This window comes from Mirounga angustirostris, unplaced genomic scaffold (assembly GCF_029215605.1).
Source record: "Mirounga angustirostris isolate CCGP_5_RB_7025 unplaced genomic scaffold, mMirAng1.0.hap1 SCAF_2, whole genome shotgun sequence".
Taxonomy (NCBI): Eukaryota; Metazoa; Chordata; class Mammalia; order Carnivora; family Phocidae; genus Mirounga; species Mirounga angustirostris.
This window is the reverse complement of record NW_026991710.1, coordinates 70,116,313-70,141,845: the sequence shown is the minus strand read 5'-3', so window position 1 is coordinate 70,141,845 and position 25,533 is coordinate 70,116,313. Positions and strand designations below refer to the sequence as shown.

Below are 25,533 nucleotides of genomic sequence, written 5' to 3'. Positions count from 1 at the left end.
GCTGACAAGCCTTCAGCTGTTGGCACACTGGTGTCCTACTGGGTCGCTGATGGGTATCCCACCTCCTGGCTTCCTTTCTGTTTGAGCTTAGAGGTTTGTCTTGGGCTCTGAGGTCAGAAGGTCTGGGAGAGTCTCAGCTCCATGTGACCTTGAATAGTCACATGGCCTTGAGCAAGAAACAGCCATTCTGTGTTTCACGTTTCTCATCTCTAAAGTGAGCATACCAAGAGTTGCCAGCTCATGGAATTATTTTGAGAATTAAATGAGATAAATAATGAAATTTTGCAAAATGCATAGCACAATGAAAGCCTTTAACAGGCTATTTGCCACCTCCCCTTCAGTCCCCCAGCACACTGTAGCACTATCTAAATATGATAACTCTTAACAGAAGTTAGCTTTTATTTGGAACACAGTGTGTAACAGAATGCATTGTAACTCTAGGGTCTATCCACCAAGAAGCTTAGTTACTCAAAGAACTGTAAAAATATCAGATAAGATATTCTGGCTTTGCCAGCCCTTAGGCCAACTGTCACTTGCAGGGGGAAGGTTGGTGAGAAACAAAATAAATAGTTTGTACTACAAAAATAAAGAAATAGAAGATGTGACCAGCTTAATGGTATAATCAGTTTTACATAGATTCCCAGATGGTCCCTGCATTTGCCAATTAATTAAAAAAAATTTTTTTGCTTACCTTTTGAAGTAGTATTTAAAAAATAAATGCCGGGGTTTTTTTTTTTTGTTTTTTTGTTTTTTTGTTTTTTTGTCTTTTGCCACTGGTTATGTTTTTATTAGCCAGATGCCTCTCAGAGTAAAATCAATAGAGCAAAAGTCAAAAGACTAAACTGCAAAAGAAAACTTCTACTTAACCAGACTTATAGGTAGAGCTGTTTTGAAATTAAGTACCTAAGATTAAAAGGTTCTTTTTTCCATATTGGCACATAGATTACAAAACTACTTTTCCCCCCACATCTAATAGAGGAACACATAGTTCTTTAATAATCCTTGCATGCAAACCTTCCTTCATAACTCTTAATGATACAAATATTTGTCTTATTTTTAAAGGTGAAAGAAGAAATTGGAGATGTTAGTATTTTAGTAAATAATGCTGGTGTAGTCTACACATCGGATTTGTTTGCAACACAAGACACTCAGATTGAAAAGACTTTTGAAGTTAATGTACTTGCACATTTCTGGGTAGGTATGACTTCTTTTATGAAAACATTCCCTTTTGTAAAACCCAAAGACTTTGTTTAAAGTGGAGATTTCAGGACACCTGGGTGACTCAGTTAAGTGTCTGCCTTTGGCTCAGGTCATGATCCCAGGGTCCTGGGATCAAGTCCCGCATCAGGCTCCTTGCTCAGCAGGGAGCCTACTTCTACCTCTGCCTGATGCTCCCCCTGCTTATGTTCTCTCTCTCTCTGACAAATAAGTAAATAAAATCTTAAAGTGGAGATTTCAGCAGACATAAAAATGTATCAAATTAATACTGAAGTTTTCTGTAGGTACTAAGGATAATAATATACGAAGAGGTCATTTTTCAGGGCTCCTGGCTGGCTCATTTGGAAGAGCATGAGACTCATGATCTTTGGGTCATGAGTTTGAGCCCCACGTTGGGTTGAGATTATTAAAAAAAATAAATAGACTTAAAAAAAAAAAAGAAGTCATTTTTCATGCTCTGACCAAATCTCATCAACCATTCTTCCTCCCCCCTTAATAATATTAATACTAATAATTAATTAATAATAAACTTCAGGTGTTATATATGTTTTAATTTTAAACTAGATTCTCACATCTATGTGACATTGTTTATGAAGAAAGGGATTAGGGGTCACCTGAGTCCTTTTGTGTGGTTCTTTTAAGGGTAAGCCCAGTTTGCTTTCGGATTCTCATGAGACTCAGGCCTTGAGTATTTTCTGGCCCCAAAGTTGCCAACTTTATCATAAACCTCACCATTCAAGGTCTATAGATTCAGATATATATATATGTATATATATATCTATAATATATATCTATATGTGCATATACATATATATGTGTATATATATACACACAGATACAGATACATATATATACAGTTGCAATATATACAGATACAGAGATATATATATCTGTGTGTATATATATATATATATGAGAAAGAGAGTTGCTAAAGAGGCTAAAAATTGCCCAAATAGCCAGTTACTGAAAGGGTCCCTCAAAGTTTTCTTGGATGTGAGTTTGGGATACATAATCTCTAAAGAATATTAGAATTAGTGAAAATGCAGTATTATTTTATGTCAGTATTCCCAAGTTATTGGCATCTGTCTTTGTATCTGCATTACAACTGATGAATTTGCCTGTCTTTCTGCCTTTATTAGAACATAGGGCATTGTCTTAATGTTTTTGAATCCCCATCACATAGTAGGTGCTCAGTAAATATTTATTGCATGAATCATTCAGTGACTACTGGAAGATAGCTATTCATTTCAGTATTTTGCTGACATAACCAAATTATTTTCTAACATTTTCACATTACATATAAATTCTTTTGATAACTCTAGATTATTATATCTATTCAATACATGAAATGATAGAAAACATCAATGACAAAAGGGGTAGAGGATCAGGGGATATTAGAAGTTCATAATTTAAATGAAATGGATTCTCAAAGTTTTCAGTATCCATTGCTTTGCATAGTTTTTCCAATCTATGCATCCTATCCAGTCGCCTTAATTTGTCACATTTGGCAATTAATTGGGTTTTTCCCTTTATTCTAGGAAAAATGTTAACAAAATATAGCTTTGTTTGGAAATATTCCCAATGGGTCTGCAAATCAGAAATAACAATATATCTTTTTCTCTTAATAAACACTATGTCTAGACTACAAAAGCATTTCTTCCAGTGATGATGGAGAATAATCATGGCCATATTGTCACTCTGGCTTCAGCAGCTGGGCATACTGGGGTCCCCTTCTTACTTGCTTATTGGTAAGTGAGCATGTATTTCCTTAATTTGTTTCTATGTTTAACTTGTGTGTGATTTCTTACCCTGTCTAATGAAAACTACCATTAATGATGATAAACTTGAAGTTGCCCAAATAGAAAGTTGCACAAAGTCTCTTGTACAACAGTATTATCAACCATTAACCCCCTCCAGGCTGACCATTCTAGAGGTCTAGAGGTGGCTGCAGGGAAATTATCAAATTAGAAGCCAGCTCTTTTTTTTTTTTTAAAGATTTTATTTACTTGTTTGAGAAAGAGCACTAGAGAGAGAGAGCAAGCACAAGAGGGAGAAGCAGGCTCCCCACTGAGGAGGGAGCCCGATGAAGGGCTCGATCCCAGGACCCTGGGATCGTGACCTGAGCCGAAGGCAGACGCTCAATGACTGAGCCACCCAGGCGCCCCTAGAAGCCAGCTCTCAAAGCATTTCTCATCCCTTTTAGCAGCAAGAAATTACAAAACAAGAGTAATATTTTTGTACCATGAATAAAAGTTAATAATAAATTTTAATAATTTTGTGGAAACAAAATGGTGTAAAGAGAAAGAGTATAATCTAGGATTCTAAACACTAAAAGCATCCAAACAGTGGAATTGTAAAAAAAATTATAATAGTTATACATTTAAAAAGCCATGCCATTATAATACCTGAAGAACTTACTGTAGCAAGCAGGGCACAGTAATGGTATGCTCCACTGTATACTGTAAAGAATTGATTAGTGAGGCCACCATACCCCAGGGGATCCTACTGGTTGCACATACCCCAACAGTGCTTGGCCATTTCTATATTTTAGCAAGTAGTAACTCTTAAGGTGTTGAATTATTGTGTAAATAATATGTATTGTCAAATAAATACACATACACATATGCTCAAATTTGTTTTCTACCATCATGCTCTTTTGGAATTAAGTATCTAAGTTCTAGAAACAACCCAAACAACATGTAGTTGTATGGGTATAAATATATAAACATTGGCGTGGGTGGGTATCTTATTTTTATATAATATATACATATGTATATATATACATATATAAAAGATCTATATCTTGCATTTTACAAGTTCCCAAGGATATATACCAAGCCGTTTTGCTCTAACCACACCTAGAGAGTGGTTATTCTTTGATAATGACAAGTAATTTTATTTTGTTCCTTTTATTCATCTCTATTTTCTTTCTTAACGTATATTTGTTTTCTAATAGCTTTTAAAATCAACACAGACTTGGATTGAGGTTTTTTTTCTAAAAGATGAAAGGACTGCTGAGGAGGTCACAGTGCAGACCCATGGCCCAGAGCCAGTAGAAGTTTGGTGATTGTCCCCTGGCCACCTGAGACTGATCCAATTTGGCCTTCCTTAACTTGATGAAAGATAGCTGCAGGTGTTGCTTCTCAGGTACTACATGGCATCCTGTTCCGCTGCCAGGTTCTTAGCTCCAGGTACCCAGATAAGCCAAGAGGATCTGAGTCCAGCAGGGCTGGGAAAGCTATCATGCCTCCTCCTTCTCTTTGCCATAGTAAATGCTGTAGCTCTTTTGATTCGGATTTGATTCTCTTCCATTAAATGTCCAGAAGTGAAAATCAAGAGAGAACATGTTTTGCGTGAGAAACAAATTTATTTTGATCACCACTGATAGTGCTTTCAGCAGAAGTAAAAGATCTCACCGAGTCTTGTCAAAGCAGGAACGACACACACAGTTGTGTGGATTGTAGACTACACAATTCTAGGCTGCACTGTTCATATTCAGTTCCCTTTAAACTCGATTTTCCGGGAGATGGCTGTAAAGTCGCTTGAGAGGAGATGCAGGTTTTTCTTCTTCACACAAAGGCACCGTTTGGGCTGAAAGGTAGGGTCGCAAGCACACAAGTGGTTTGTGCACTTCTGGCTTTGGGATGGAGCGGCGGCTTGCTTGCCCCTGTAGGACTCTTCTTTGGATCCTCAGCTGCACATGGCCTGAGCTGCTGCAGTCTATGATCCTAGTGACCGTAACTGTCTTGGATTCAGTTGACTCTGGTTTTTGCTCAGCATCTGATCAATGATGGAGCTTTCACAGAGACACACTGAAGGACTTCTCCTAGCAGAAAGCAGTGTTTATCAGTGGTTGTTACTAACAACTGGGCAATGCAACTGAGATGCTGCTTTTTAAAACATAAACTCTTTTATTGAAGTATAACATACATTGGTAAAAACGCAGAAATCATAAATGTGCAGCTCAATGAGCTACTGTAAATGGACACATCTATTTAACCACCATGCAGGTCAAAAAATAGGACAAGACCTTAGAAGCACTTTTTAGAACTCTTCCCAACCAGCAATCCCTCTTTCCTTCTCGAGGGTAATCCCTGTATTGACTTGTAACACCACAGATTAATTTTGCCTATCTTTGATCTTTATATACACAGAATCATGCTATGTTTGTGAGGTGTATCCTTGCTATTGTTGGTAGCTACAGCTTCATCTTTTTCTTGCCTGCATAGTATTGCATGATGTGACGAGACAGCTGTTTATTTATCCATACTACTGTTTACAAACATTTGGGTTGTTTTCAGGATGGGACTATTGTGAATCATATGGTATGAATCTTGACTTAATCACTTACGAACATTATGTGACCTTTGGCAAGTTACTTGACTCCTCTGTGGTTCATTTTCTTCACCCATACGAGAGGCTAATCATAGCAACTAACTAAATCATCAAGATGCTGTAAAGTTTAAATCGTATAATATAATGCACTTAGTATAGAATCTGGAGTCCTCTAAGCGTTCAATAACAGGAGGGTACCTGTTGATGTTACATTCCAATTCTACTTTCCAGTAATCACACAAAATAGCAAAGTCCTGCCTGTCATTTTAGCTTCCAGAATGCTTTGCCTCGGTGGAACTAATCCCATATGCTCTGGCTCCCCAATGTTGAAATGAAATGAGAGGGGGTCTGGAATTACCCGGTTCTTTTCTGTGTAATCGAACCTTTATCTGCCACTGGCCTGAGTTGCTAAGCCACAGCAAAAGAATTTATTAGAGCTCCAGTCACCTATATTGGAAAAAAATGTTTCAATTTATTTTGAAGTTACAGTTCACCAGTTTTAAATGATTAATGTGAAAAATCCAAGATCAAAGAACTGGATTCACGGTGAGAGATGTTCACCTTTTAATTCTATTCTAAAATGATTTTTGCTGCTTGCTAAGTATTTTGTCCAAAAGTATCTTGATTTTTTTTTTAAGATTTTATTTATTTATTTGTCAGAGAGAGAGAGAGAGGCAGGCAGAGGTAGATGCAGGCTCCCTGCTGAGCAAGGAGCCTGATGCAAGACTTGATCCCAGGACCCTGGGATCATGACCTGAGCCGAAGGCAGACGCTTAACCAACTGAGCCACCCAGGCATCCCCAAAAGTATCTTGGTTTTTAAAAGAAAATATTTAAAAGTACCATGAAACTCTGGCTAATATCTCTTGTCAACTTGAAGAGCCAATTTATAAGCATGAAAGTCACCAGTATGGGAAGACGTGGCAAAATCAAGTCCTGATCTTTACTAGCTTATAATGAAATGTTATTTAAAAGAATAATTGGGGGGCGCCTGGGTGGCTCAGTTGGTTGGGCGACTGCTTTCGGCTCAGGTCATGATCCTGGAGTCCCTGGATCGAGTCCCACATCGGGCTCCCTGCTCGGCAGGGAGCCTGCTTCTCCCTCTGACCCTCCCCCCTCTCATGTGCTCTCTCTCTCATTCTCTCTGTCTCAAATAAATAAATAAAATCTTTAAAAAAAAAAAAGAATGATTGGGATAAGAAATATTAATTCATGTTACTAATAATAAGAAATTTGATGTAATGTTACAAAGTGCAGGAAAAAAATCCACTCACTTTTAGCTTTCATTTATACATAGGTCTAAAAATAAATTTACCCTGAAGTTCAAAAACAGAGTTCTTTTAATACATTCAACATTATTAACTCTGAGCTTTAATATATTTGTGTACTTTTAGTTCACTTAAGAAAAATCAGAAAATACAGTTTAGTAAAAGAAAAAAAAATTACCGATAATCTTACCATGCAGAAATACTCGTGGTTAGCATTTGTTATAATTTAGGACACTTTCAGTACAGTTATATAGTCAAGCATTGAAAAAAATCTGCCTACATAATCTTGGCTTTTTAAAATTTTAAATGAACATTTTGCACGTTAATACATATATGCGCAATATCATTTTCATTTTTTGCATGGTATGCCGCGGCACATGTGCCACCGTTTATGCAATTTATCCATTATTTTTGCACAGTTCATTTGTCAGGACTCTTTCGGCTGCAAGGAACACGACACTTAAACTGCCTGGGACCAAAAGAGGAATTGTTTAGCTCTGTAGTTAAAACTCTCAGGCAGGCTCTTTGCCTCTGTCTGTTGGTGAGGTAGCTACCAGCAGTTCCCGAGTAATGTCCCCCAATAACCAGCAGGTAGGGGAAAAGCCATGATTTTCCAGTACTGCCTTCAAACGCTCTATCTAGCTCCAGAGGTCACTCCAACTAGCTGGATCCAGCCACTGTACAGGGTGCCACCTGCGTGACGTCACCAGAATAAGGAAATAGGAAGGCCAAAGGGCAAAAACAACAGCTGTCCACTCCAGGCATTTAAAATTGTTTCCAACTATTGGCCTTCATTGGGCTAACCTTGAATATAAGTCTTTAGAAACATGATTGATTATTTCTTTGGGATAAATACTTATAAGAGGAATGACTGGATCTAAGAGCATGGCATATTTTGAATGAATTTGATACCTTTTGCCAAATTGCCTTCCAGAAAACGCTGCCAATTAACCTGTGCTTTGGAAACTAGTAAGCTGTGGAAAGTTCTCTCTCATTCTTTTTTTTTTTTTTTAAGCTTAGACATATATTGAAGGCTTAAAGAGAAAAGATTCCCAGTTCAGTGATTTAAAATGAAAACATTCTGTACGTTGAAAAGCAACTCAAATAAAAATTTCCTCATATCCTCACCATTATTGCTAAGCAAAAATTCCATCTTGTTTTAGTTTGTATTTATTTTATTCCTGGAATAACACATTTTTGGATGCATATACCCATTGGTATTTTTATATTGTGAATTTTCTGCTAATGTCCTTTAGCCATTTCTCCATTGGAGTATTGTCTTATTTATTTAAAAAAGTTGCCCTATACGCCTGAGTGGCTCAGTCGTTAAGCGTCTGCCTTCGGCTCAGGTCATGATCCTGGGGTCCTGGGATCACGCCCCGCATTGGGCTCCCTGCTTGGCGGGAAGCCTGCTTCTCCCTCTCCCACTCCCCCTGCTTGTGTTCCCTCTCTCGCTGTGTCTCTCTCTGTCAAATTAAAATCTTTAAAAAAAAAAAAGTTGCCCTATATTAATGCCTACCCACGGCTTAAATATTGCAACTGCTTTACCAGTTTGTCATTTGCCTCTCAACTTGGTTGGGAGCAAATAAAGTTTAGAGTATACCATATAGAAGCCTGGTTTATTGCCCTAATTTAAAGCCTGATTCTACCACTTCGTTTTGTGTGTCTGGGCAAGCCCTATAACTCTGTAGGGGGAAGGCATCCAGAAGACATGACCTGTGAGCTGGACCTAGGCAATTGGAGGCTCCTCCCCACTGCCCTGTCCTTGGAATGTGGTATCTGACTGCCTTCCCCATTCCCAAAAGCTGCCCCAGGGACACAGCCTTGATATAGAAATGTGGTGTCGAGGGATGCCTGGGTGGCTCAGTTGGTTAAGCGCCTGCCTTCGGCTCAGGTCCTGGGATCCTGAGATCCTGGGATCGAGCCCTGCATCGGGCTCCTTGCTCAGTGGGGAGCCTGCTTCTCCCTCTGCTGGGTGCTTCCCCTGCTTGTGCTCTTGCTCTCTCTCTCTGTCTTTCTCACTCACTGGCAAATAAATAAATAAAATCTTTTTTTTTTTAAGATTTTATTTATTTATTTATTAGAGAGAGAGCGAGAAACAGCATGAGGGGATAGGGTCAGAGGGAGAAGCAGGCTCCCCGCTGAGCCGGGAGCCCGATGCGGGACTCAATCCCAGGACTCCGGGATCATGACCTGAGCCGAAGGCAGTCGCTTAACCAACTGAGCCACCCAGGCGCCCTAAATAAATAAAATCTTAAAAAAAAAAAAAAGAAATGTGGTGTCGAGACTATCTGGATGGTATATGTGACTGAACCCAATTAAGGCCTCTATATAAACTTTTTAAGATTCTGGCAGGTGGGTGTGGAGATCTACTCACCTTATGTCTGCCCAAGACAAGCCTCCCAAGTTCCCTTGCTTATTAAACCTGCCACCTACCAATCTTGAGTGGTCTGTGTTTCTTTGGCCTCCCTGCCCTGTATGTGCAGCAGGGGGCAGCTTTAGATTATACCCAGCAAGCTCCCAAGGAGATTGTAAACCAACTGCCCCCACCCCAGTGCCTCAGTGTCCTTTTGGTAAGTGGGGATCATAGTAACATCTATTGCAGAGTCGTTGTGAGGATTAAATGCAATAATACATCTGAATAACTGAGGACAGTGTCTGACATGTAGTGATCAATTTTACATATGATTATTTTTGTGTCATTTTTCAAGGTAAGATTTACATTTTACGTAAGTAAATTTAGCAATCTTTTAAGCCTTCAGTGTATGTGTAAGCTTTAAAAAAAAAAAGTTGAGAGAACTTTCCACAGGTTTGTATTTTCCAAAGCACAGGTTAATTGGCAAGAATTTACAACTACTTTGTATAATTGCTAATAAATACAGACTTAAAGAAAAATAATCTGGTAATTAATGGCACCGAACTGCACACTTAAAAATGGTTAAAATGGCAAATTTTGTTATAAATATTCTCACACAATTTTTAAAAATTAATAATGTAATATTCCAAAAATCATTGACTTGTACACTTCAAATGGGTGAATTATGACACATGAATTTATTTCTCAATAAAGGTATTTTTTTAAATACCTAATTAGAAAAATAATATCTGCTTAGAATATGATTTTCCTTCTCTTGCCAAATGAAGGAGCTGTGACAATAAGAATAGTTATGCATTTTGATTCATTCATTTGACAAATATTGAGCAGCTATTATAAGCCAAGCACTGCTAGGCCCTTGGGATTTACTGGAAACCAAAATAGTCACAAAACTTATAGTAAAAGTATGAGGGACAGATGTAAAAAAAAAAAAAAATCACCCCAATGAATATTTAATCACAAATCCTAAACAGGCTATCATGAAAAACTGAAGATTACTATATAATGGGGAAATAGTTTAGACTAGGGGTCAGGGGAGTCCTCTTTGAGGAAATGAAGCTGAGACTTAAAGGGAAAAATAGGACTTGTCCAGGAGAATTTTCCCAGGAATTCCTGGATATATTAGATAGTTAACAGGCTCTAGTGACATTAAATCTTACGGAAACAACAACAGCAAAAACAAACACGTCGCCAAATTTTTTTTTTTAAGATTTTTTTTTTTTTAAAGATTTTATTTATTTATTTGACAGAGAGAGACACAGTGAGAGAGGGAACACAAGCAGGGGGAGTGGGAGAGGGAGAAGCAGGCTTCCTGCCGAGCAGGGAGCCCGATGTGGGGCTCGATCCCAGGACCCTGGGACCATGACCTGAGCCGAAGGCAGGCGCCTAACGACTGAGCCACCCAGGCGCCCCAAGATTTTATTTATTTATTTGACAGAGAGAGAGAGAGATCACAGTAGGCAGACAGACAGGTAGGCAGAAGGAGAGGGAGAAGCAGGCTCCCCGCTGAGCAGGGAGCCTGACTTGGGGCTAGGTCCCAGGACCCTGGGATCATGACCTGAGCCGAAGGCAGATGCTTAACCGACTGAGCCACCCAGGCGCCCCATTGGCCAATTTTCCTAGCAAGACCTTTGAACCTACTCAGTTCTCACTTTAGTAGGTGATGTTGGGATGTAGTAAGTGTTCTGTGCCAATGCTTCTCAAACTTTAAGGATAGATTTATTTTTGAGACAGAGAGAGATCACTCGTGCTTGCACACAAGCAGGGAGGGACAGAGGGAGAGGGAAAGGGAGTACCCCAAGCAAGCTCCCCACTGAGCACGGAGCCCTACCTGGGCTTGATCTCCTGACCCTGAGATCATGACCTGAGCCAAAACCAAGAGACGGATGCTTAACCGACTAAGCCACCCAGGCACCCTGCTTCTTAGACTTTAATGCCTATGAATTTACCTGAGGGTCTATAATGCACATTCTGATTCAATAGGTCTGGGCTGGACCCTGAGACTCATCTGATGGCCATGAGGCTCGGCACAGGACCACACTTAAGTAGGGAAAACAGACATCTGAAATAAGCAGATGCAGCAGCTTTCTGGAATTACTTTGTGACCTCTCTCTGTTTATTTTCAGTTCAAGCAAGTTTGCTGCTGTTGGATTTCATAAAGCTTTAACTGAAGAACTGGCTGCCTTAGAAAGAACTGGCATCAAAACAACATGTGTCTGCCCTAATTTCATAAACACTGGCTTCATCAAAAACCCAAGCACTGCGTAAGTTGAGACAGAAAGGAAGACAAAAGGGTTGGTGATTACTATGAATATCAGCCATTCTGTGGCTGATAAAAAAAAAACTATTTTTCTTAAATAGTTTAATCCTTCAAACACCTGATATTCAATGCCCTTAGCTCATCTCAATTTCAGCTCCTGTGGAGTGTGGGGAAACAGGTGGAGAGACAAAGAATGGGAAAGAATGTATATAAACATAAATATGAGTTAACTCAGGTGAACTTGCTAATCCTCCTTTCTTTCCTTTTCCTGGGCCATGGTTCTCTGACTTAAGTATACATACATTTCATCAGGAGTGCTTGGGAACCACGTAGGGGTCCCACCCAGAGATGTTGATTGTTTGGGTCTGGCCGGGATAGGGTGGTGGTGGGGGAAGGGGCCTTGGGGCTCTGTTTAACAAGCACCATTGGCAGTTCAGATACAGATAACCCAGGACCACAGTGTGAAAAACACCTTCCTTTGGTAATCTAGAGGTTATCCCCCAAAATGAGTACCAGTCTTTACTTGGTTAAAAAACAAAAGTAAAGGGGCACCTGGGTGGCTCAGTCGGTTAAGCGTCTGACTCTTGAATTCAGCTCAGGTCATGATCTCAGGGTTGTGGGATCGAGCCCTGCATGGGGCTCTGAGCTGGGCATGGAACCTGCTTAGGATTCTGTCTCCCTCTGCCTCTGCCCCTCCCCCAACACCTCTCCCTCTCTAAAAAATAAATAAATAAATACAACTATCAAGGATCAGTTCTGAGGTTAACTTTTAACGTTTCTTCTCTTTGAGAATAATTTTAATGTCTTTGTAAACACGATACATACTTTTTGAAAAATTCCAATATATAGAAAATTACAAATAAGTAAGAAAGTTTCTTTTTGAGTTTCCTTGAAACCCTCTATCCAATGCAGACTACTCTTAACATTTTGATGAACATTGTTCAAGACATCTCTCTGTGTACTGCTTAAATGTCTGAATTTTATGTAACTGGCATATATAACACCTGGGGTTCTGGAGGCTGTAAGTCAGGTACTTATTTCGCTCAGTATTATGTTGTGGACATCATTTCCTGTCAGTAAATAGAGTTTTATCATAAATTCTATTGATTACTTAGTCTGAACAGTTGTGTCTACTGGCACAACTTTTTTTTTTCCCTGGCACAGCTGTAATGAACATCCTAGTGCACACACATTTTCACATTTTGGTACCATCTCCTTCAGGTAGATTTTATTTTATTTTATTTTATTTTATTTTATTATTTTTAAAGATTTTATTTATTTATTTGACAGAGAGAGACACAGTGAGAGAGGGAACACAAGCAGGGGGAGTGGGAGAGGGAGAGGGAGAAGCAGGCTCCCCGCTGAGCAGGGAGCCTGATGCGGGGTTTGATCCCAGGACCCTGGGACCATGACCTGAGCCGAAGGCAGACACTTATTTTCTGATGACCCAGTAGCTAGATCAAAGTGTTTTCTTATGTTTTTGGGTAGTTTGACTTCTTTTGTGAATTGCCTGTTTCATGGCCTCTGCTCATCTTTTCTACTGAGCTATCGAGTTTTAAAATTGGTATCTAGGTGTTCGTTGTATGTTTAAGACACCCTTTTATATGTCATAGATGTTGCATATATTTTTCCCCAGCTGACTATTTGCTGTTAAACTTATTTTTATTTAGTTTTACATTAAAATTTCTCATTTTTTTTCCCTTCATGGCCTTGAGTTTCTGCGAGGTTTTTTTGAAGGTCTTTTTCACCCCAAGCTTATGAAAGTATCTACCTATATTGTTTTTCTAGTACTTTTATGGTTGCATTTCACATTTAGATTTAATTTACTTTAAGAAATAAGGTCCGGTAGGGTGCCTGGGTGGCTCAGTTGGTTAAGCGACTGCCTTCGGCTCAGGTCATGATCCTGGAGTCCCTGGATTGAGTCCCGCATCGGGCTCCCTGCTCGGCAGGGAGTCTGCTTCTCCCTCTGACCCTCCCCCCTCTCATGTGCTCTCTCTCATTCTCTCTCTCTCAAATAAATAAATAAAATCTTTAAAAAAAAAAAAAAGAAAGAAAGAAGGTCCGGTAATGCTTAATTGTTTTCCCCAAATAGTTAATAAGTTATTTTGCATTATTTATTAAATAGTACATCATTTCCTTCACTGCTTTGAAATGTCATCTTTATAATCTGCATATTTACTTGGATTTACTTTTGGATTATCTATTACACTGTTAAGATTCAATTTTTAAGTTTTATTCTGTCTCCTCAAATTTTCTCCCTCTTTTCCCCCATTTATCTGCCTTTGGTGAAAATATATTTTATGTTAATAAAGAATATTCATTGTGGCCCTTTGGGAAAATAGCAGATTCTATTTAAATACATCTTAACCTAAATATGTCTACCCACAGGTCGACAGAGTAGAAAGCCAACATCAGGTAGAAATTTGGTAGCTGTCCAAAGATCTCAAGCCCCCTGAAGAATCTATCAAATTGTCCAAGAGCCTATTTTTTTTTTTAATTTATCTATTTATTTTAGAGAGCACACAGGGGGAGGGGCAGCGGGAGAAGGAGAGAGAAACCCAAGCAGACTCCAGGCTGAGTGCAGAGCCCAACTCGGGGCTTGATCCCATGACCCTGAGATCACAACCTGAGCCAAAACCAAGAGTTGGACGCCCAACTGACTGTGCCACTCAGGTGCCCAAGAGCCTATTTTTAAGATACAATTTTGTTAGAAAACAGAAGCGGACATATTTACTTTAGAAGGCCAGTGTTTTAATTCATCTGTATTAATCAAGTAAACCCTAATTGAACCCTGAAGAGAGAACACAAAGGACAAATTAATTTGGGGGCCTGAGTAGTAGAGCTGACCAGGAGGAGTAGGAAGAGGATAAAACTTCACTAACCTGTCAAAACAAGTACTATATGATCTCACTTATGTGGGGAATCTGAAAAAGCTGGACTGATAAAAACACAGAGTAGAATGGTAGTTACCAGAGGTCGGGGATGGGAGCACTGGGGAGATAGTCATTTCAGGGCATGAACTTGCAACCAGTGGATAAATAACTTCTGGAGTTCTAATATGCAGCATAGTGATTGTAGACAGCAGTACTATATTATAAACATCAAAGTTGCTAAGAGGCTAGATCTTAATTGTTCCTATCACACATACACACACACACACACACAGTCATGTGGTAGAGGTGTTAGCTCATTCCATGGTAATCATATCGCAATATATAAATGTATCAAATCAGCACATCATACACCTTAAACTTACATGTGTTAGGTGATGTGTTGATTATATCTCAATAAAAATATATATATATATTTTTAAAGAGTCCATTAAAATTAAAAGGAAGTGTCAAAGGAAGAGGTGAATTCCATCCTCAAGGATAAGATTTGCCAATTTCCTCCCATTATTTTCAGGAGGAAAACCCTCACTGGACCCTGATATAATATATTTGAGTCAGTTTTTTCACCCAGACTCTCTTTTAGCAGTTAAAAACAGACACCGTATTTTTTAAAAATTCTAATTGAATTTTTTTTTAAGATTTTATTTATTTATTTGACAGAGAGACACAGCGAGAGAGGGAACACAAGCAGGGGGAGTGGGAGAGGGAGAGGCAGGCTTCCCACGGAAAAGGGAGCCTGATGCAGGGCTCGATCCCAGGACCCTGGGACCATGACCCAAGCTGAGGGCAGACGCTTAACCGACTGAGCCACCCAGGCACCCTGTACTTGAATTTTTTAACCTTGCCCCCAGGACAAGGCTGCACAAACTAACCTTCCTTGTGGGCAAGAGTGCCCTCTTCTGGCAAAGCTCTGCTAGTGACAATTAAAAAATAATTGGGGTGCTTGTGTATTTATGTGTATGTGCATATGTATCTTTGCTCACTTTTCTAACCATTTTGTTATGATTTTTTTTTGAAATGGAATTGCTGGATAGAAGAGTAGGAACTTAATTACTTTTGAAAGATTTATTAGATTGCCCTCCAGAAGGATTGTCCTGATTTATCCTGCCAACCAGTGGAGTATAAAGTACCCATTCCCCTTACCTTTGCCAGCTTTGAATAGTAGCACACGTTTAATCTTTGTCAATATGATGGGGGGGAAAAGTACTGTGTTATATTAATATATTTTTGATTATTAGAAAGGCTGACAATAATCTTTTCATATTTAATAAGTCCTGTTACTTTCTTTACTCCACTCTGCTTATAGAAATCAAGCTACATCATACAAGTGCTTGTGAAATCAGCTTAAGGAAGTTCCCTCCTGTTCCGAGTTTGTTGAGTGCTTTTTTTTTTCCCCATGAAAGTATGTTGGGTTGTGTCAAATGCTTTCTCTGTGCCTATTGAGATGGTCATGTGGGGCTTTTCACAGGATATATTATAATGATTGATTATATGGTAAACCACTTAGCATTCTTGGAGGTTTTTTTGTGTGTTCTTTTTATTTATTTGTTTTATTTGAGAGAGAGAGAGAGAGGAGCAGGGGGGAGGGGCAGAGGGAGAGGGAGAGAATCTCAAGCAGACTCCTCACCAAGCCCGATGAGGGGTGTAATCTCACAACCCTGAGATCATGAGCTCAGCTGAAACCAAGAATTGGATGCTTAACCAACCAAGCCACCCAGATGCCCCCCACCTTGCATTCTTGCAATAAATCTCACTTGTCCATTGTATATAATCCTTTTTTTTTTTTTTTTTTTTTACTGATTTTATTTATTTGAGAGGGAATGAGCCAGAGAGAGAACACAAGCAGGGAGGGGCAGAGTGAAAGGGAGAAGCAGACTCCCCACTGAGCAGGGAGCCTGACATGGGGATTGATCCTGGGACTCCAGGATTATGACCTGAGCTGAAGGCAGACGCTTAACCGACTGAGCCACCCAGGCACCCTTATAATCCTTTTACTATTATGCTGCATTTGGTTTGATGCTGGATTTTGTTGAGGATATTTATATCTATATTCATAAGAGATATTGTTATTTAGTTTTCTAGTGATATCTTAGTCCGGCTTTAGTTACAGGGTAATTCTGGCTTGTGGACTGAGCTAGGAAGAGTTGTATTTTTTAAAGAACTTTAAAAAGGACTGGTGTTAATTCTTTAAACATTGAGTAGTTTTTCATGAAGCCATCTGGTCCTGGGTTTTTCTTTGCTGGGATTTTTGGTTACTGATTCAATCGGTTGTTAAAGGTCTACTCAGATTTTATATTTTTTCTTGAAATCAGTTTTATTGCTTCGTGTGTTTCTAGGAATTTGTACACTTCTTCTAGGTCATCTAATTGTTGGCATATAGTTGTTCATAGTATTCTTTTATAACCCCTTTATGTCTGTAAGGTTGGCAGCAATGTCCTCATTTTCATAATTTGTCTTCTCTCTTGGTCATTCTAGCTAAAAGTTTGTCAATTTTGTTGATCTTTTCAAAGAGCCAACTTTTGGCTTCATTGATTTTTTTTCTTTTTTTCTTTATTTATTTTAAGATTTTATTTATTTATTTGACAGAGAGAGACACAGCAAGAGAGGGAACACAAGCAGGGGGAGTGGGAGAGGGAGAAGCAGGCTTCCCTGCCAAGCAGGGAGCCTGATGCAGGGCTCGATCCCAGGACCCTGAGATCATGACCTGAGCCGAAGGCAGACACTTAACCAACTGAACCACCCAGGCGCCCCTTCATTGATTCTTTCCTATTGTAATCTGTTCTCCATGTCATTTATCTTTGCTCTAATCATGATTTCTTTCATTTTGCTTACTTTACATTTAGTTCTTCTTTTTTTAGTTTATTAAGGTGAAAAGTTAGGTTATGGATTTGAGATCTTGGGGTTTTTTTAAATATAGGAATTTATAACTGTAAATTTCCCTCTGAGCATTGCTTTTGCTGCATCCCATAAATTTTGGCATGTTGTGTTTTTTCATTCATCTCAAAGTATTTCCTAATTTTCTGTGATTTCTTCCTTGTCCCTTTGGTTAATTTCCATATATTTATGAATTTTCCCAGTTTTTCTTCTGTTATTGATTTCTGATTTTATTCCATTGTGTTTGGAGAACATATTTTGTACGATTTTAGTCTTTTTTTAATTTCACAAGACTTGTTTTGTGGTTTCACATATAGTCTGACCTTGATAATGTTCTTTGTGCCCTTGAGAGGAATATGAATTCTGCTATTGTTGGATGAAGAGTTCTATAGATGCTGTTGGTCCATTTGGCTTATACTGTCGTTCAAGTCCTCTGTTTCTTTGCTAATATGTCTAGTTGTTCAATTCATTGTTGAAAGTAAGGTTAATGTCTCCAATTCTTATTTTTAAACTGTGTCTTCCTTCAATTCTGTCAATTTTTGCCTCATGTTTTTGGAGCTCTCTTGTTAGGTATATCAACAATTTTTAATTAAATATTCTTCCCTCACATAAGTTCTCTCTTTCCATTTCCAACAATGTAGCATAATCTGAATTTATTAGATTAAGTGTAATTGGATGTCCTGACTAAATTTTTTGGACAGCCAAGAATTTTTGTTCAATATCCTTTTAAAATATCTACCCTCCTACATGAAATATACATAAAAAATTTTCTTTACAACTATGTGTATGGAACTAGAGGGTATTATGCTAAGCGAAATAAGTCAATCAGAGAAAGGTAAGTATCATATGATCTCACTGATATGAGGAATTTGAGAAACAAGACAGAGGATCATAGGGGAAGGGAGGAAAAAATGAAACAAGATGAAACCAGAGAGGGAGACAAACCATAAGAGACTCTTAATCTCAGGAAACAAACTGAGGGTTGCTGGAGGGGAGGGGGGTGGGAGGGATGGAGAGGCTGGGTGATAGACACTGGGGAGGGTATGTGCTCTGGTGAGCACTGTGAATTGTGTAAGACTGTTGAATCACAGACCTGTACCCCTGAAACAAGTAATACATTATATGTTAATAAAAAAAATTTTTTAAATTTCCTTTAAAAGTTTAGTTTTCATGTGTGCTACAGAAAGATATTAGTTTCGTTGGCTAGTACTATAAAAAAGAAAATGTTATATAAGAAGGTAACAAGTAACATTTGTATCGTATGACTGTGTAAAGTACTTCCATGCACATTACCAGTGGAATGCAGGAGCCGGCTTATACTCATTCAGCAACACTGTTTTGAGAGCTTGAAATCCACAATGGTGAGAGTATATACACCACAGAAATGAAATGCTACAAAACAGGTGCTAGAGAGCCAGTTGTGAAACATTCACTAGCATACCACTGCATTAACCCCATTTTTCAGATTAAATACAAAAACAAAAACCTCTAAACTTTAAAGAGTAGAAATACCTTCCCCAAAGTTCCTCAGTTACTTAAGTGGTCACTAGATAATCAAACATAGTTCTTCTACCTGAAAATACTCTTTGTCCCTAAGTATTCCTATGCCCCCACATGCATTCTCCTTCCCCACACCAACAGATAGGCCTGAAGTATTTGGGGACAGTTTCTACAAAATCCATCATGAGCATTTATTTAATAGGATTTGCAACTCTTATTAACACTAGACTGTCAGGAATAGGGCAGTGATATTTTAATGACTAAGATTTCATTCTGCCAAGATATTATTTTGTGGAAATCTTTTCTTTTTAGCCTTTTAAAAATCTTGGTATTGGCCAGCCATTAAATTTAATGAAAATTTCTTGGCAGAGGCTAAGTTTTTGGGTAAAGAGATCAAGTACACTAAGAAAAGTTTAGTCAGTGCAACACTATTTGATCAGTAGGTTCACAAGGCCACAGTGTGGATGCAGAAGTATGCTATACTGTTTACACAGGTGTTTGTGTGCTTTCCTGAAGCTTGGGAATAGTGAAGTCTGGGAGCAATGTGCTAGAAGGTGAATTTCCTCCTGAACACTTCAAGGCACAAGCATCTTTCAGTTTCTAGGCTCATCCTCCTTGGTGCTCTGCTTATGTCACTGGCTACATGAGGGCTTAGTCTTCTTCAAGCTTCGATTGCCTTTCATTTTTACCTCCTCTGGGCCAAAAGCTATCATCTTTATTATTATATTTCCTTTTCTGTTGCATCTCCACATTTTTTCTATATAATACTTCAGGGTCCCGGGAGAGCACAGTAGTTTCAGAAATGACTGCCCTATGCTGAGAATGAAAGATCGTATCATATATATTTTAAACTCTGCTCTCCTTCATATATTCAATTACCAGGCTCACTTTTTTAAATTTAAATTCAGTTAGCCAACATATAGCAGATCATTAGTTTTTGGTGTAGCGTTCAATGATTCATTAGTTGCGTATAACACCCAGTGCTCATCACATCACGTGCCCTGCTCAATGCCCATCACCCAGTTACCCCATCCTCCTACCCACCTCCCTTTCCACAACCCTCAGTTTGTTTCCTAGAGTCAAAAAGTCTCTCATGGTTTGTCTCCCTCTCTGATTTCTTCCCATTCAGTTTTCCCTCCCTTCCCCTATGATCCTCTGTACTGTTTCTTATATTCCACATATGAATCATGCTCAGTTTTAAGTACAACACTACACTTCTCAACTGTCCTAATTTTACTTTACTGCATATTTTTTTCTTTCTGAATGAACTATTCTATATTTGTTCCTAATGAATCTCATCCAATTCTTTTTGTCTCACTTCTCTTAACTAATCACACACATTTAAAATCTGCCTCCCCAAAATGTTACTCAAATATTTGGTGATGTTGGCAGATTTCATGAGTGTATTTAATTATGTACCTTTTTTTTTAAGTTATCAATAAAATGTTAAAAACTGAGGACCAATTCTTGCGTAACACCATCCTAAGTGCACGTGTTCTAACACGCAGATAGCAAAGGCCATCTTTTAGAGATCTCATGCTACTCCACAGTGCATATGCCAGGGTGAGGATGCAACATAGAACTAGTAACAAGGCTGAAAATTAAATCAAGACCTAGTAAATATAAGGGTTTCCTATGGAGATGAAGGACCTAAAGCCTGGCACATTTTTTTGGTTTTGTTTTTTTAATATTTTTATTTTATTTTATTTTTAACTTAAATTCGATTAACATATAATGTATTATTTGTTTCAGGGGTACAGGTCTGTGATTCATCAGTCTTACACAATTCACAGCACTCCCCATAGCACTTACCCTCCCCAGTGTCCATCACCCAGTTACCCCATCCCCCCACCCCCCTCCCCTCCAGCAACCCTCAGGTTGTTTCCTAAGATTAAGAGTCTCTTGTGGTTTGTCTCCCTCTCTGGTTTCATCTTGTTTCACTTTTTCCTCTCTTCCCCTATGATCCTCTGCCTTGCTTCTTAAATTCCATGTATCAGTGAGATCATATAATAATTGTCTTTCTCTGATTGACTTATTTCGCTTAGCATAATACCCTCTAGTTCAGCCACATCATTGCAAATGGCAAGATTTCATTTTTTGATGGCTGCATAATATTCCACTGTGTGTGTGTGTATGTGTGTGTATATACACCACATCTTCTTTATCCATTCATCTGTTGATGGACATATGGGCTCTTTCCATAGTTTGGCTCTTGTGGACATTGCTGCTATAAACATTGGGGTGCAGCTGCCCCTTCAGATCACTACCTTTGTATCTTTGGGGTAAATACCCAGTAGTGCAATTGCTGAGTTGTAGAGTAGCTCTATTTTCAACTTTTTGAGGAACCTCCATACTGTTTTCTAGAATGGCTGCACCAGCTTGCATTCCCACCAAAAGTGTAGGAGGGTTCCCCTCTCTCCACATCTTCACCAACATCTGTCATTCCCTGACTTGTTAATTTTAGCCATTCTGAACTGGTGTGAGGTGGTATCTCATTGAGGTTTTGATTTCTATTTCCCTGATGCCAAGTGGTGTTGAGCAGTTTTTCATGTGTCTGTTGGCCATTTGGTTATCTTCTTGGGAGAAATATCTGTTCATGTCTTCTGCCCATTTGTTGATTGGATTATTTGTTCTTTTGGTTTTGAGTTTGATAAGTTCTTTATAGATTTTGGGTACTAGGAGCCAGGCACATTTTTATATTTTAGTTTTCTCTAACACTTTAGAAATTGTTCGCTGAAGAGACTTAGTATATAATAAAATTTGTATAATGGTATTTGACTTTTCCCCCAAGACTTCTAAAGATTGTTTTTAAGATTTTATTTATTTATTTATTTATTTAAGAGCGAGCACAAGTGGGAGGAGGAGCAGAGGGAGAGGGAGAAGCAGACGCCCCCGCTGAGCAGGGAACCCACCAATGTGGGGCTCCATCCCAGGACTCTGGGACCATGACCTGAGCTGAATACAGATGCCCAATTGACTGAGCCACCCAGGCGCCCAAGACTTCTAAAGACTTAAAAGTGAATTTGTCAGGGGCGCCTGGGTGGCTCAGTTGGTTAAGCGACTGCCTTCGGCTCAAGTCATGATCCTGGAGTCCCGGGATCGAGTCCCGCGTCGGGCTCCCTGCTTGGCAGGGAGTCTGCTTCTCCCTCTGACCCTCCCCCCCTCTCATGTGCTGTCTCTCATTCTCTCTCTTTCAAATAAATAAAATAAAATCTTTAAAAAAAAAAAAAAGTGAATTTGTCAGTCCTAATCTAGCTCAATTATTTTTTATTCCTGGCTACATCTATAATTCTCATTTGCAAAATAGGGACTGTAGTCTCTCTGTCACAGGCTGTCGCAAGACTGCAGTGAGATGGCCTATGGAGCGTGTTTAGCACAGTGCACAGTATGTGATAAGCACTAAATAAGTGGTTGTTGTTATTATTCATGCTAACGCAGCTACTATTTGGGGGCACTTATAATGGGCCAGATACTACAAGTCCGTTATGTTATGATTCCTATGGTAATTTAACTTCTTTGTTTAGCACCTAACTAAAACAGAAGCTTCCGTGAAATGTTTTGTTGCTAAAGACTGCTTCTGATTTCAGTTTGGGACCCACCCTGGAACCTGAGGAAGTGGTAAAAAAGCTAATGAATGGGATCCTGACTGAGCAGAAAATGATTTTTATTCCATTTTCTGTAAGCTTTTTAACAGTGGTGGAAAAGTAAGTGATATTTACATTTATTAGCATTATAAATAAAGATTTATGTATTACATGTTTTTACTCAGATTTCAAACCAGACATTTGATAAAGTACAATTGAATGGAATTAAGGTATATAAAAACGATAGGCTTCAATAATCCATCAGTTTTTAATACCACATTTGTTAATCCTTGGAACAACGTTTGTATAGCAGTCATTTACTGAACTGAATAATTTCCACAAGTTTTTAAGTTTTCTTTTTAGAGAAAGAGAAGTGTATATTTCTGAAAGTCTTGTCTCATAGATGAATGACTATAAAGGATAGTTTTTAAGCATCACTACATAATGGAATCACAGAACAATAATATTGGAGGAGACTATAGTTAGGTGTTAGATATTCATCTAAATATACAAAGATAACCATCAAGCTCTTATTTTGTGCAAAATCATATCAAAGCATAGGAATAGTTAAATAATCTTCTATGACTTTAGAGATCCTTGAGCCTTACTACTTGCACGGACCAGTGGCATGAGCATCACCTGGGAGTTTGTTAGAAAAACAGAATCTCTTTATGTCCTGAATAGAATTTGCATTCTTGTAGGATCCACAGGTGATTTGAATGCATATTCAAATTTGAGAAGCATTTCTTTAGAGTAGTAGCTCTCAGCTTTGTTCATAGTGGAATTCACTTGGGAGTTTTCAAAATACTAACTCCTGGGACCTACTCCCCAAGACTGTTGGAATTGGCCTGAGGTGTGGGCTGGTCTCTGAGAGATACAACTTTCCGAGTGATTCTGATGTACAGCCAAGATTGGAAACCACTGGCTTAACCACCTTCCTGATAGCACATTGCCTCATTATTCATATGAGAACACTGTGTAGCAGTGAGGCTGGTCCAGGTCATGAGGGGAATGTGAAGAGGTGGCTTAGGTTAAAAGAGGGAGGGAAGGAAGGAAGGGAGGGAGGGAGGGAAGAAGGAAGGGAGGGAGGGAGGAAGGGAGGGGGGAAGGAAAGAAGGGAGGGAGGAAGGGAGGGGGGAAGGAAAGAAGGAAGGGAGAAAGGAAGGAACAAAGGAAGGGAGGGAGGGAGGGAGGAAAAGAGGGAGGGAAGAAGGAAGGAAGGGAGAGAGGGAGAACGGAAAAAACGGGAGGGAAGGAGGGAGGAAGGGAGGGAGGGAGGAAGGAAGGGAGGGAGGTAGGGAGAAAAGAAAGAAGGAAGGGAGGTAGGGAGGAAGAAAGGAAGGGAGGGAGGGAGGAAGGAAGGGAGGGAGGGAGGAAGGGAGGGAGGGAGGGAGGGAGAAAGGAAAAAAGGAAGGAAGGGAGGGAGGGAGGAAGGAAGGAAGGGAGGGAGGGAGGAAAGAAGGAAGCCAGCCAGCCTCTTGTTCTCTGTCCCTACATGGTGGGGTATCAGGATCACTTGGGGAGATAATTTTTAAAAATAGATTCTTGAATCTCACCTCTAGAGGTTTTAATATAGGATATTTTGGTTGGGACCCAGACATCTGTATTTTAACAGGCAGTTGCCACAGGCAGTTGGTTCAAGATTATACTTTGAGAATTACTGACCTAGGAACTGAAAAAACTTCAAAGATCAAAAGCATGTCAGGCTTTTTAGCCCCTTTTTAGCTCATTCTGCAAGGAACTATGGTTGAACATACCTTAGAAGTTTAGGTAGTAAAACTCAAGGATTTCCTGGGTGAATAACCAAGTTAAAACGTGTAATGTATTTAGCATTATTCTTGTTACATTTCATAAGTAAGCACTCTGACTACAGTCCCTTAGAATGTAAGTCTATGAGGGAAGGAAGGTCGCCTGTTTTCATCACTGTATGTAATGCTTGTACTTCGAAGAGTTGATAGACACATGGGGGGGGGCACCAAAATGTTTGTTGATTTAATAAATTAATTCTATTTCCTAGACCTTTAGCATAGAGACTCAAAGTTTGTGCTTTGGAGTTAGATGAAGCTGTGTTTGTGACTTGCTCACCACATGAACATAAGATGAGTTGTTTAACTTCTTTGAAGCTCAGTGTCTTCATCTGTCACCTGGAGACAATAAGACATTATAGGACTGTGAGGAATAAATAAAATGATGCATTTAGAGTATTTAGTATACTATAGATACTCAATAAATGTTATATACAGCTATTATTATTATAATTAACGCTATTATTAGCATTGCCCTGATTTTTCTGACTGTGAATGTTTGGTGCTCAATTGCCAAGCCTTATTTTAATGCCATCTGGTCAGATGTCTGTATATGCAGTTGACCCTGAACAGCATGGCTTTGAACTGCAGGGGTCCACTTAGAGGTGGATTTTTTTTTTTTACAAAGTACAGTACTTTAAATGTATTTTCTCATCCTTATGATTTTCTTAATAACATTTTCTTTTCTCTAGTTTACTTTATTATAAGAATATAATATTTAATACATATAACATATAAAACATGTGTTAATTGACTATATAAGTTATCAGGCTTCCAGTCAACAGTAGGCTTTTAGTAGTTAAGTTTTTGGAGTGTCAAAAGATATATGTGTGTTGTGCATGTTGTGCAAGGGTCAACTATGGTTACCCCGACTTAGATAATCTGTTTAGATTCTCTCAGTCTCATTGGAATGTGACAAATTCCTCAATATTCTTAAGTACAGGCATACGTCATTCTATTGCCCTCCATCTCACCGTACTCTCAGATACTGGGTTTTTTACAAACTGAAGGTTTGTGATAACCTTATCAAGCAACTCTACTGGTGTCATTTTTCCAACACCATTTTCTCACTTCATGTGTCTGTCACATTTTGTTAACTCTTACACTATTTCACACTTTTTCACGATTGTATTTGTTACGGTGATCTGTGATCGGTGATTACAGCTCACTGAAATCTCAGATGATGGTTAGCATGTTTTTAGCAATAAAGTATTTTTTAATTAAGGTCTATAAAATTTTTTTAGACATAATGCTATTGCACACTTAATAGACTACAGTATAGTGTAAACATAATTTTTATATGCACTGGGAAACCAAAACATTCATTTGACCTGCTTTATTGTGATATTCTCTTTATTGCAGTAGTTTGGCACCAAACCTGCAGTATCTCTGAGGTTTGTCCATTTAGGGTGGGGAGAAAAAAAA

The 25,533-nt window shown here is 38.8% G+C and overlaps 1 protein-coding gene across 3 annotated transcripts in view; it reads left to right on the top strand.

Moving 5' to 3' along the window:
• HSD17B11 (hydroxysteroid 17-beta dehydrogenase 11) overlaps window positions 1-25,533 on the top strand; it is a 38,000-nt gene that overhangs the window by 9,722 nt on the left and 2,745 nt on the right. For 2 of the 3 annotated variants that reach the window (XM_045880803.3, XM_045880804.3), the window contains exons 3-6: window positions 1,063-1,194; window positions 2,860-2,966; window positions 11,321-11,458; window positions 22,307-22,423. In XM_045880803.3, the coding sequence (XP_045736759.1) occupies window positions 1,063-1,194; window positions 2,860-2,966; window positions 11,321-11,458; window positions 22,307-22,423 (494 nt within the window). The remainder of the gene's footprint in view (window positions 1-1,062; window positions 1,195-2,859; window positions 2,967-11,320; window positions 11,459-22,306; window positions 22,424-25,533) is intronic. The other variant, XM_064584768.1, reaches the window with a different exon arrangement.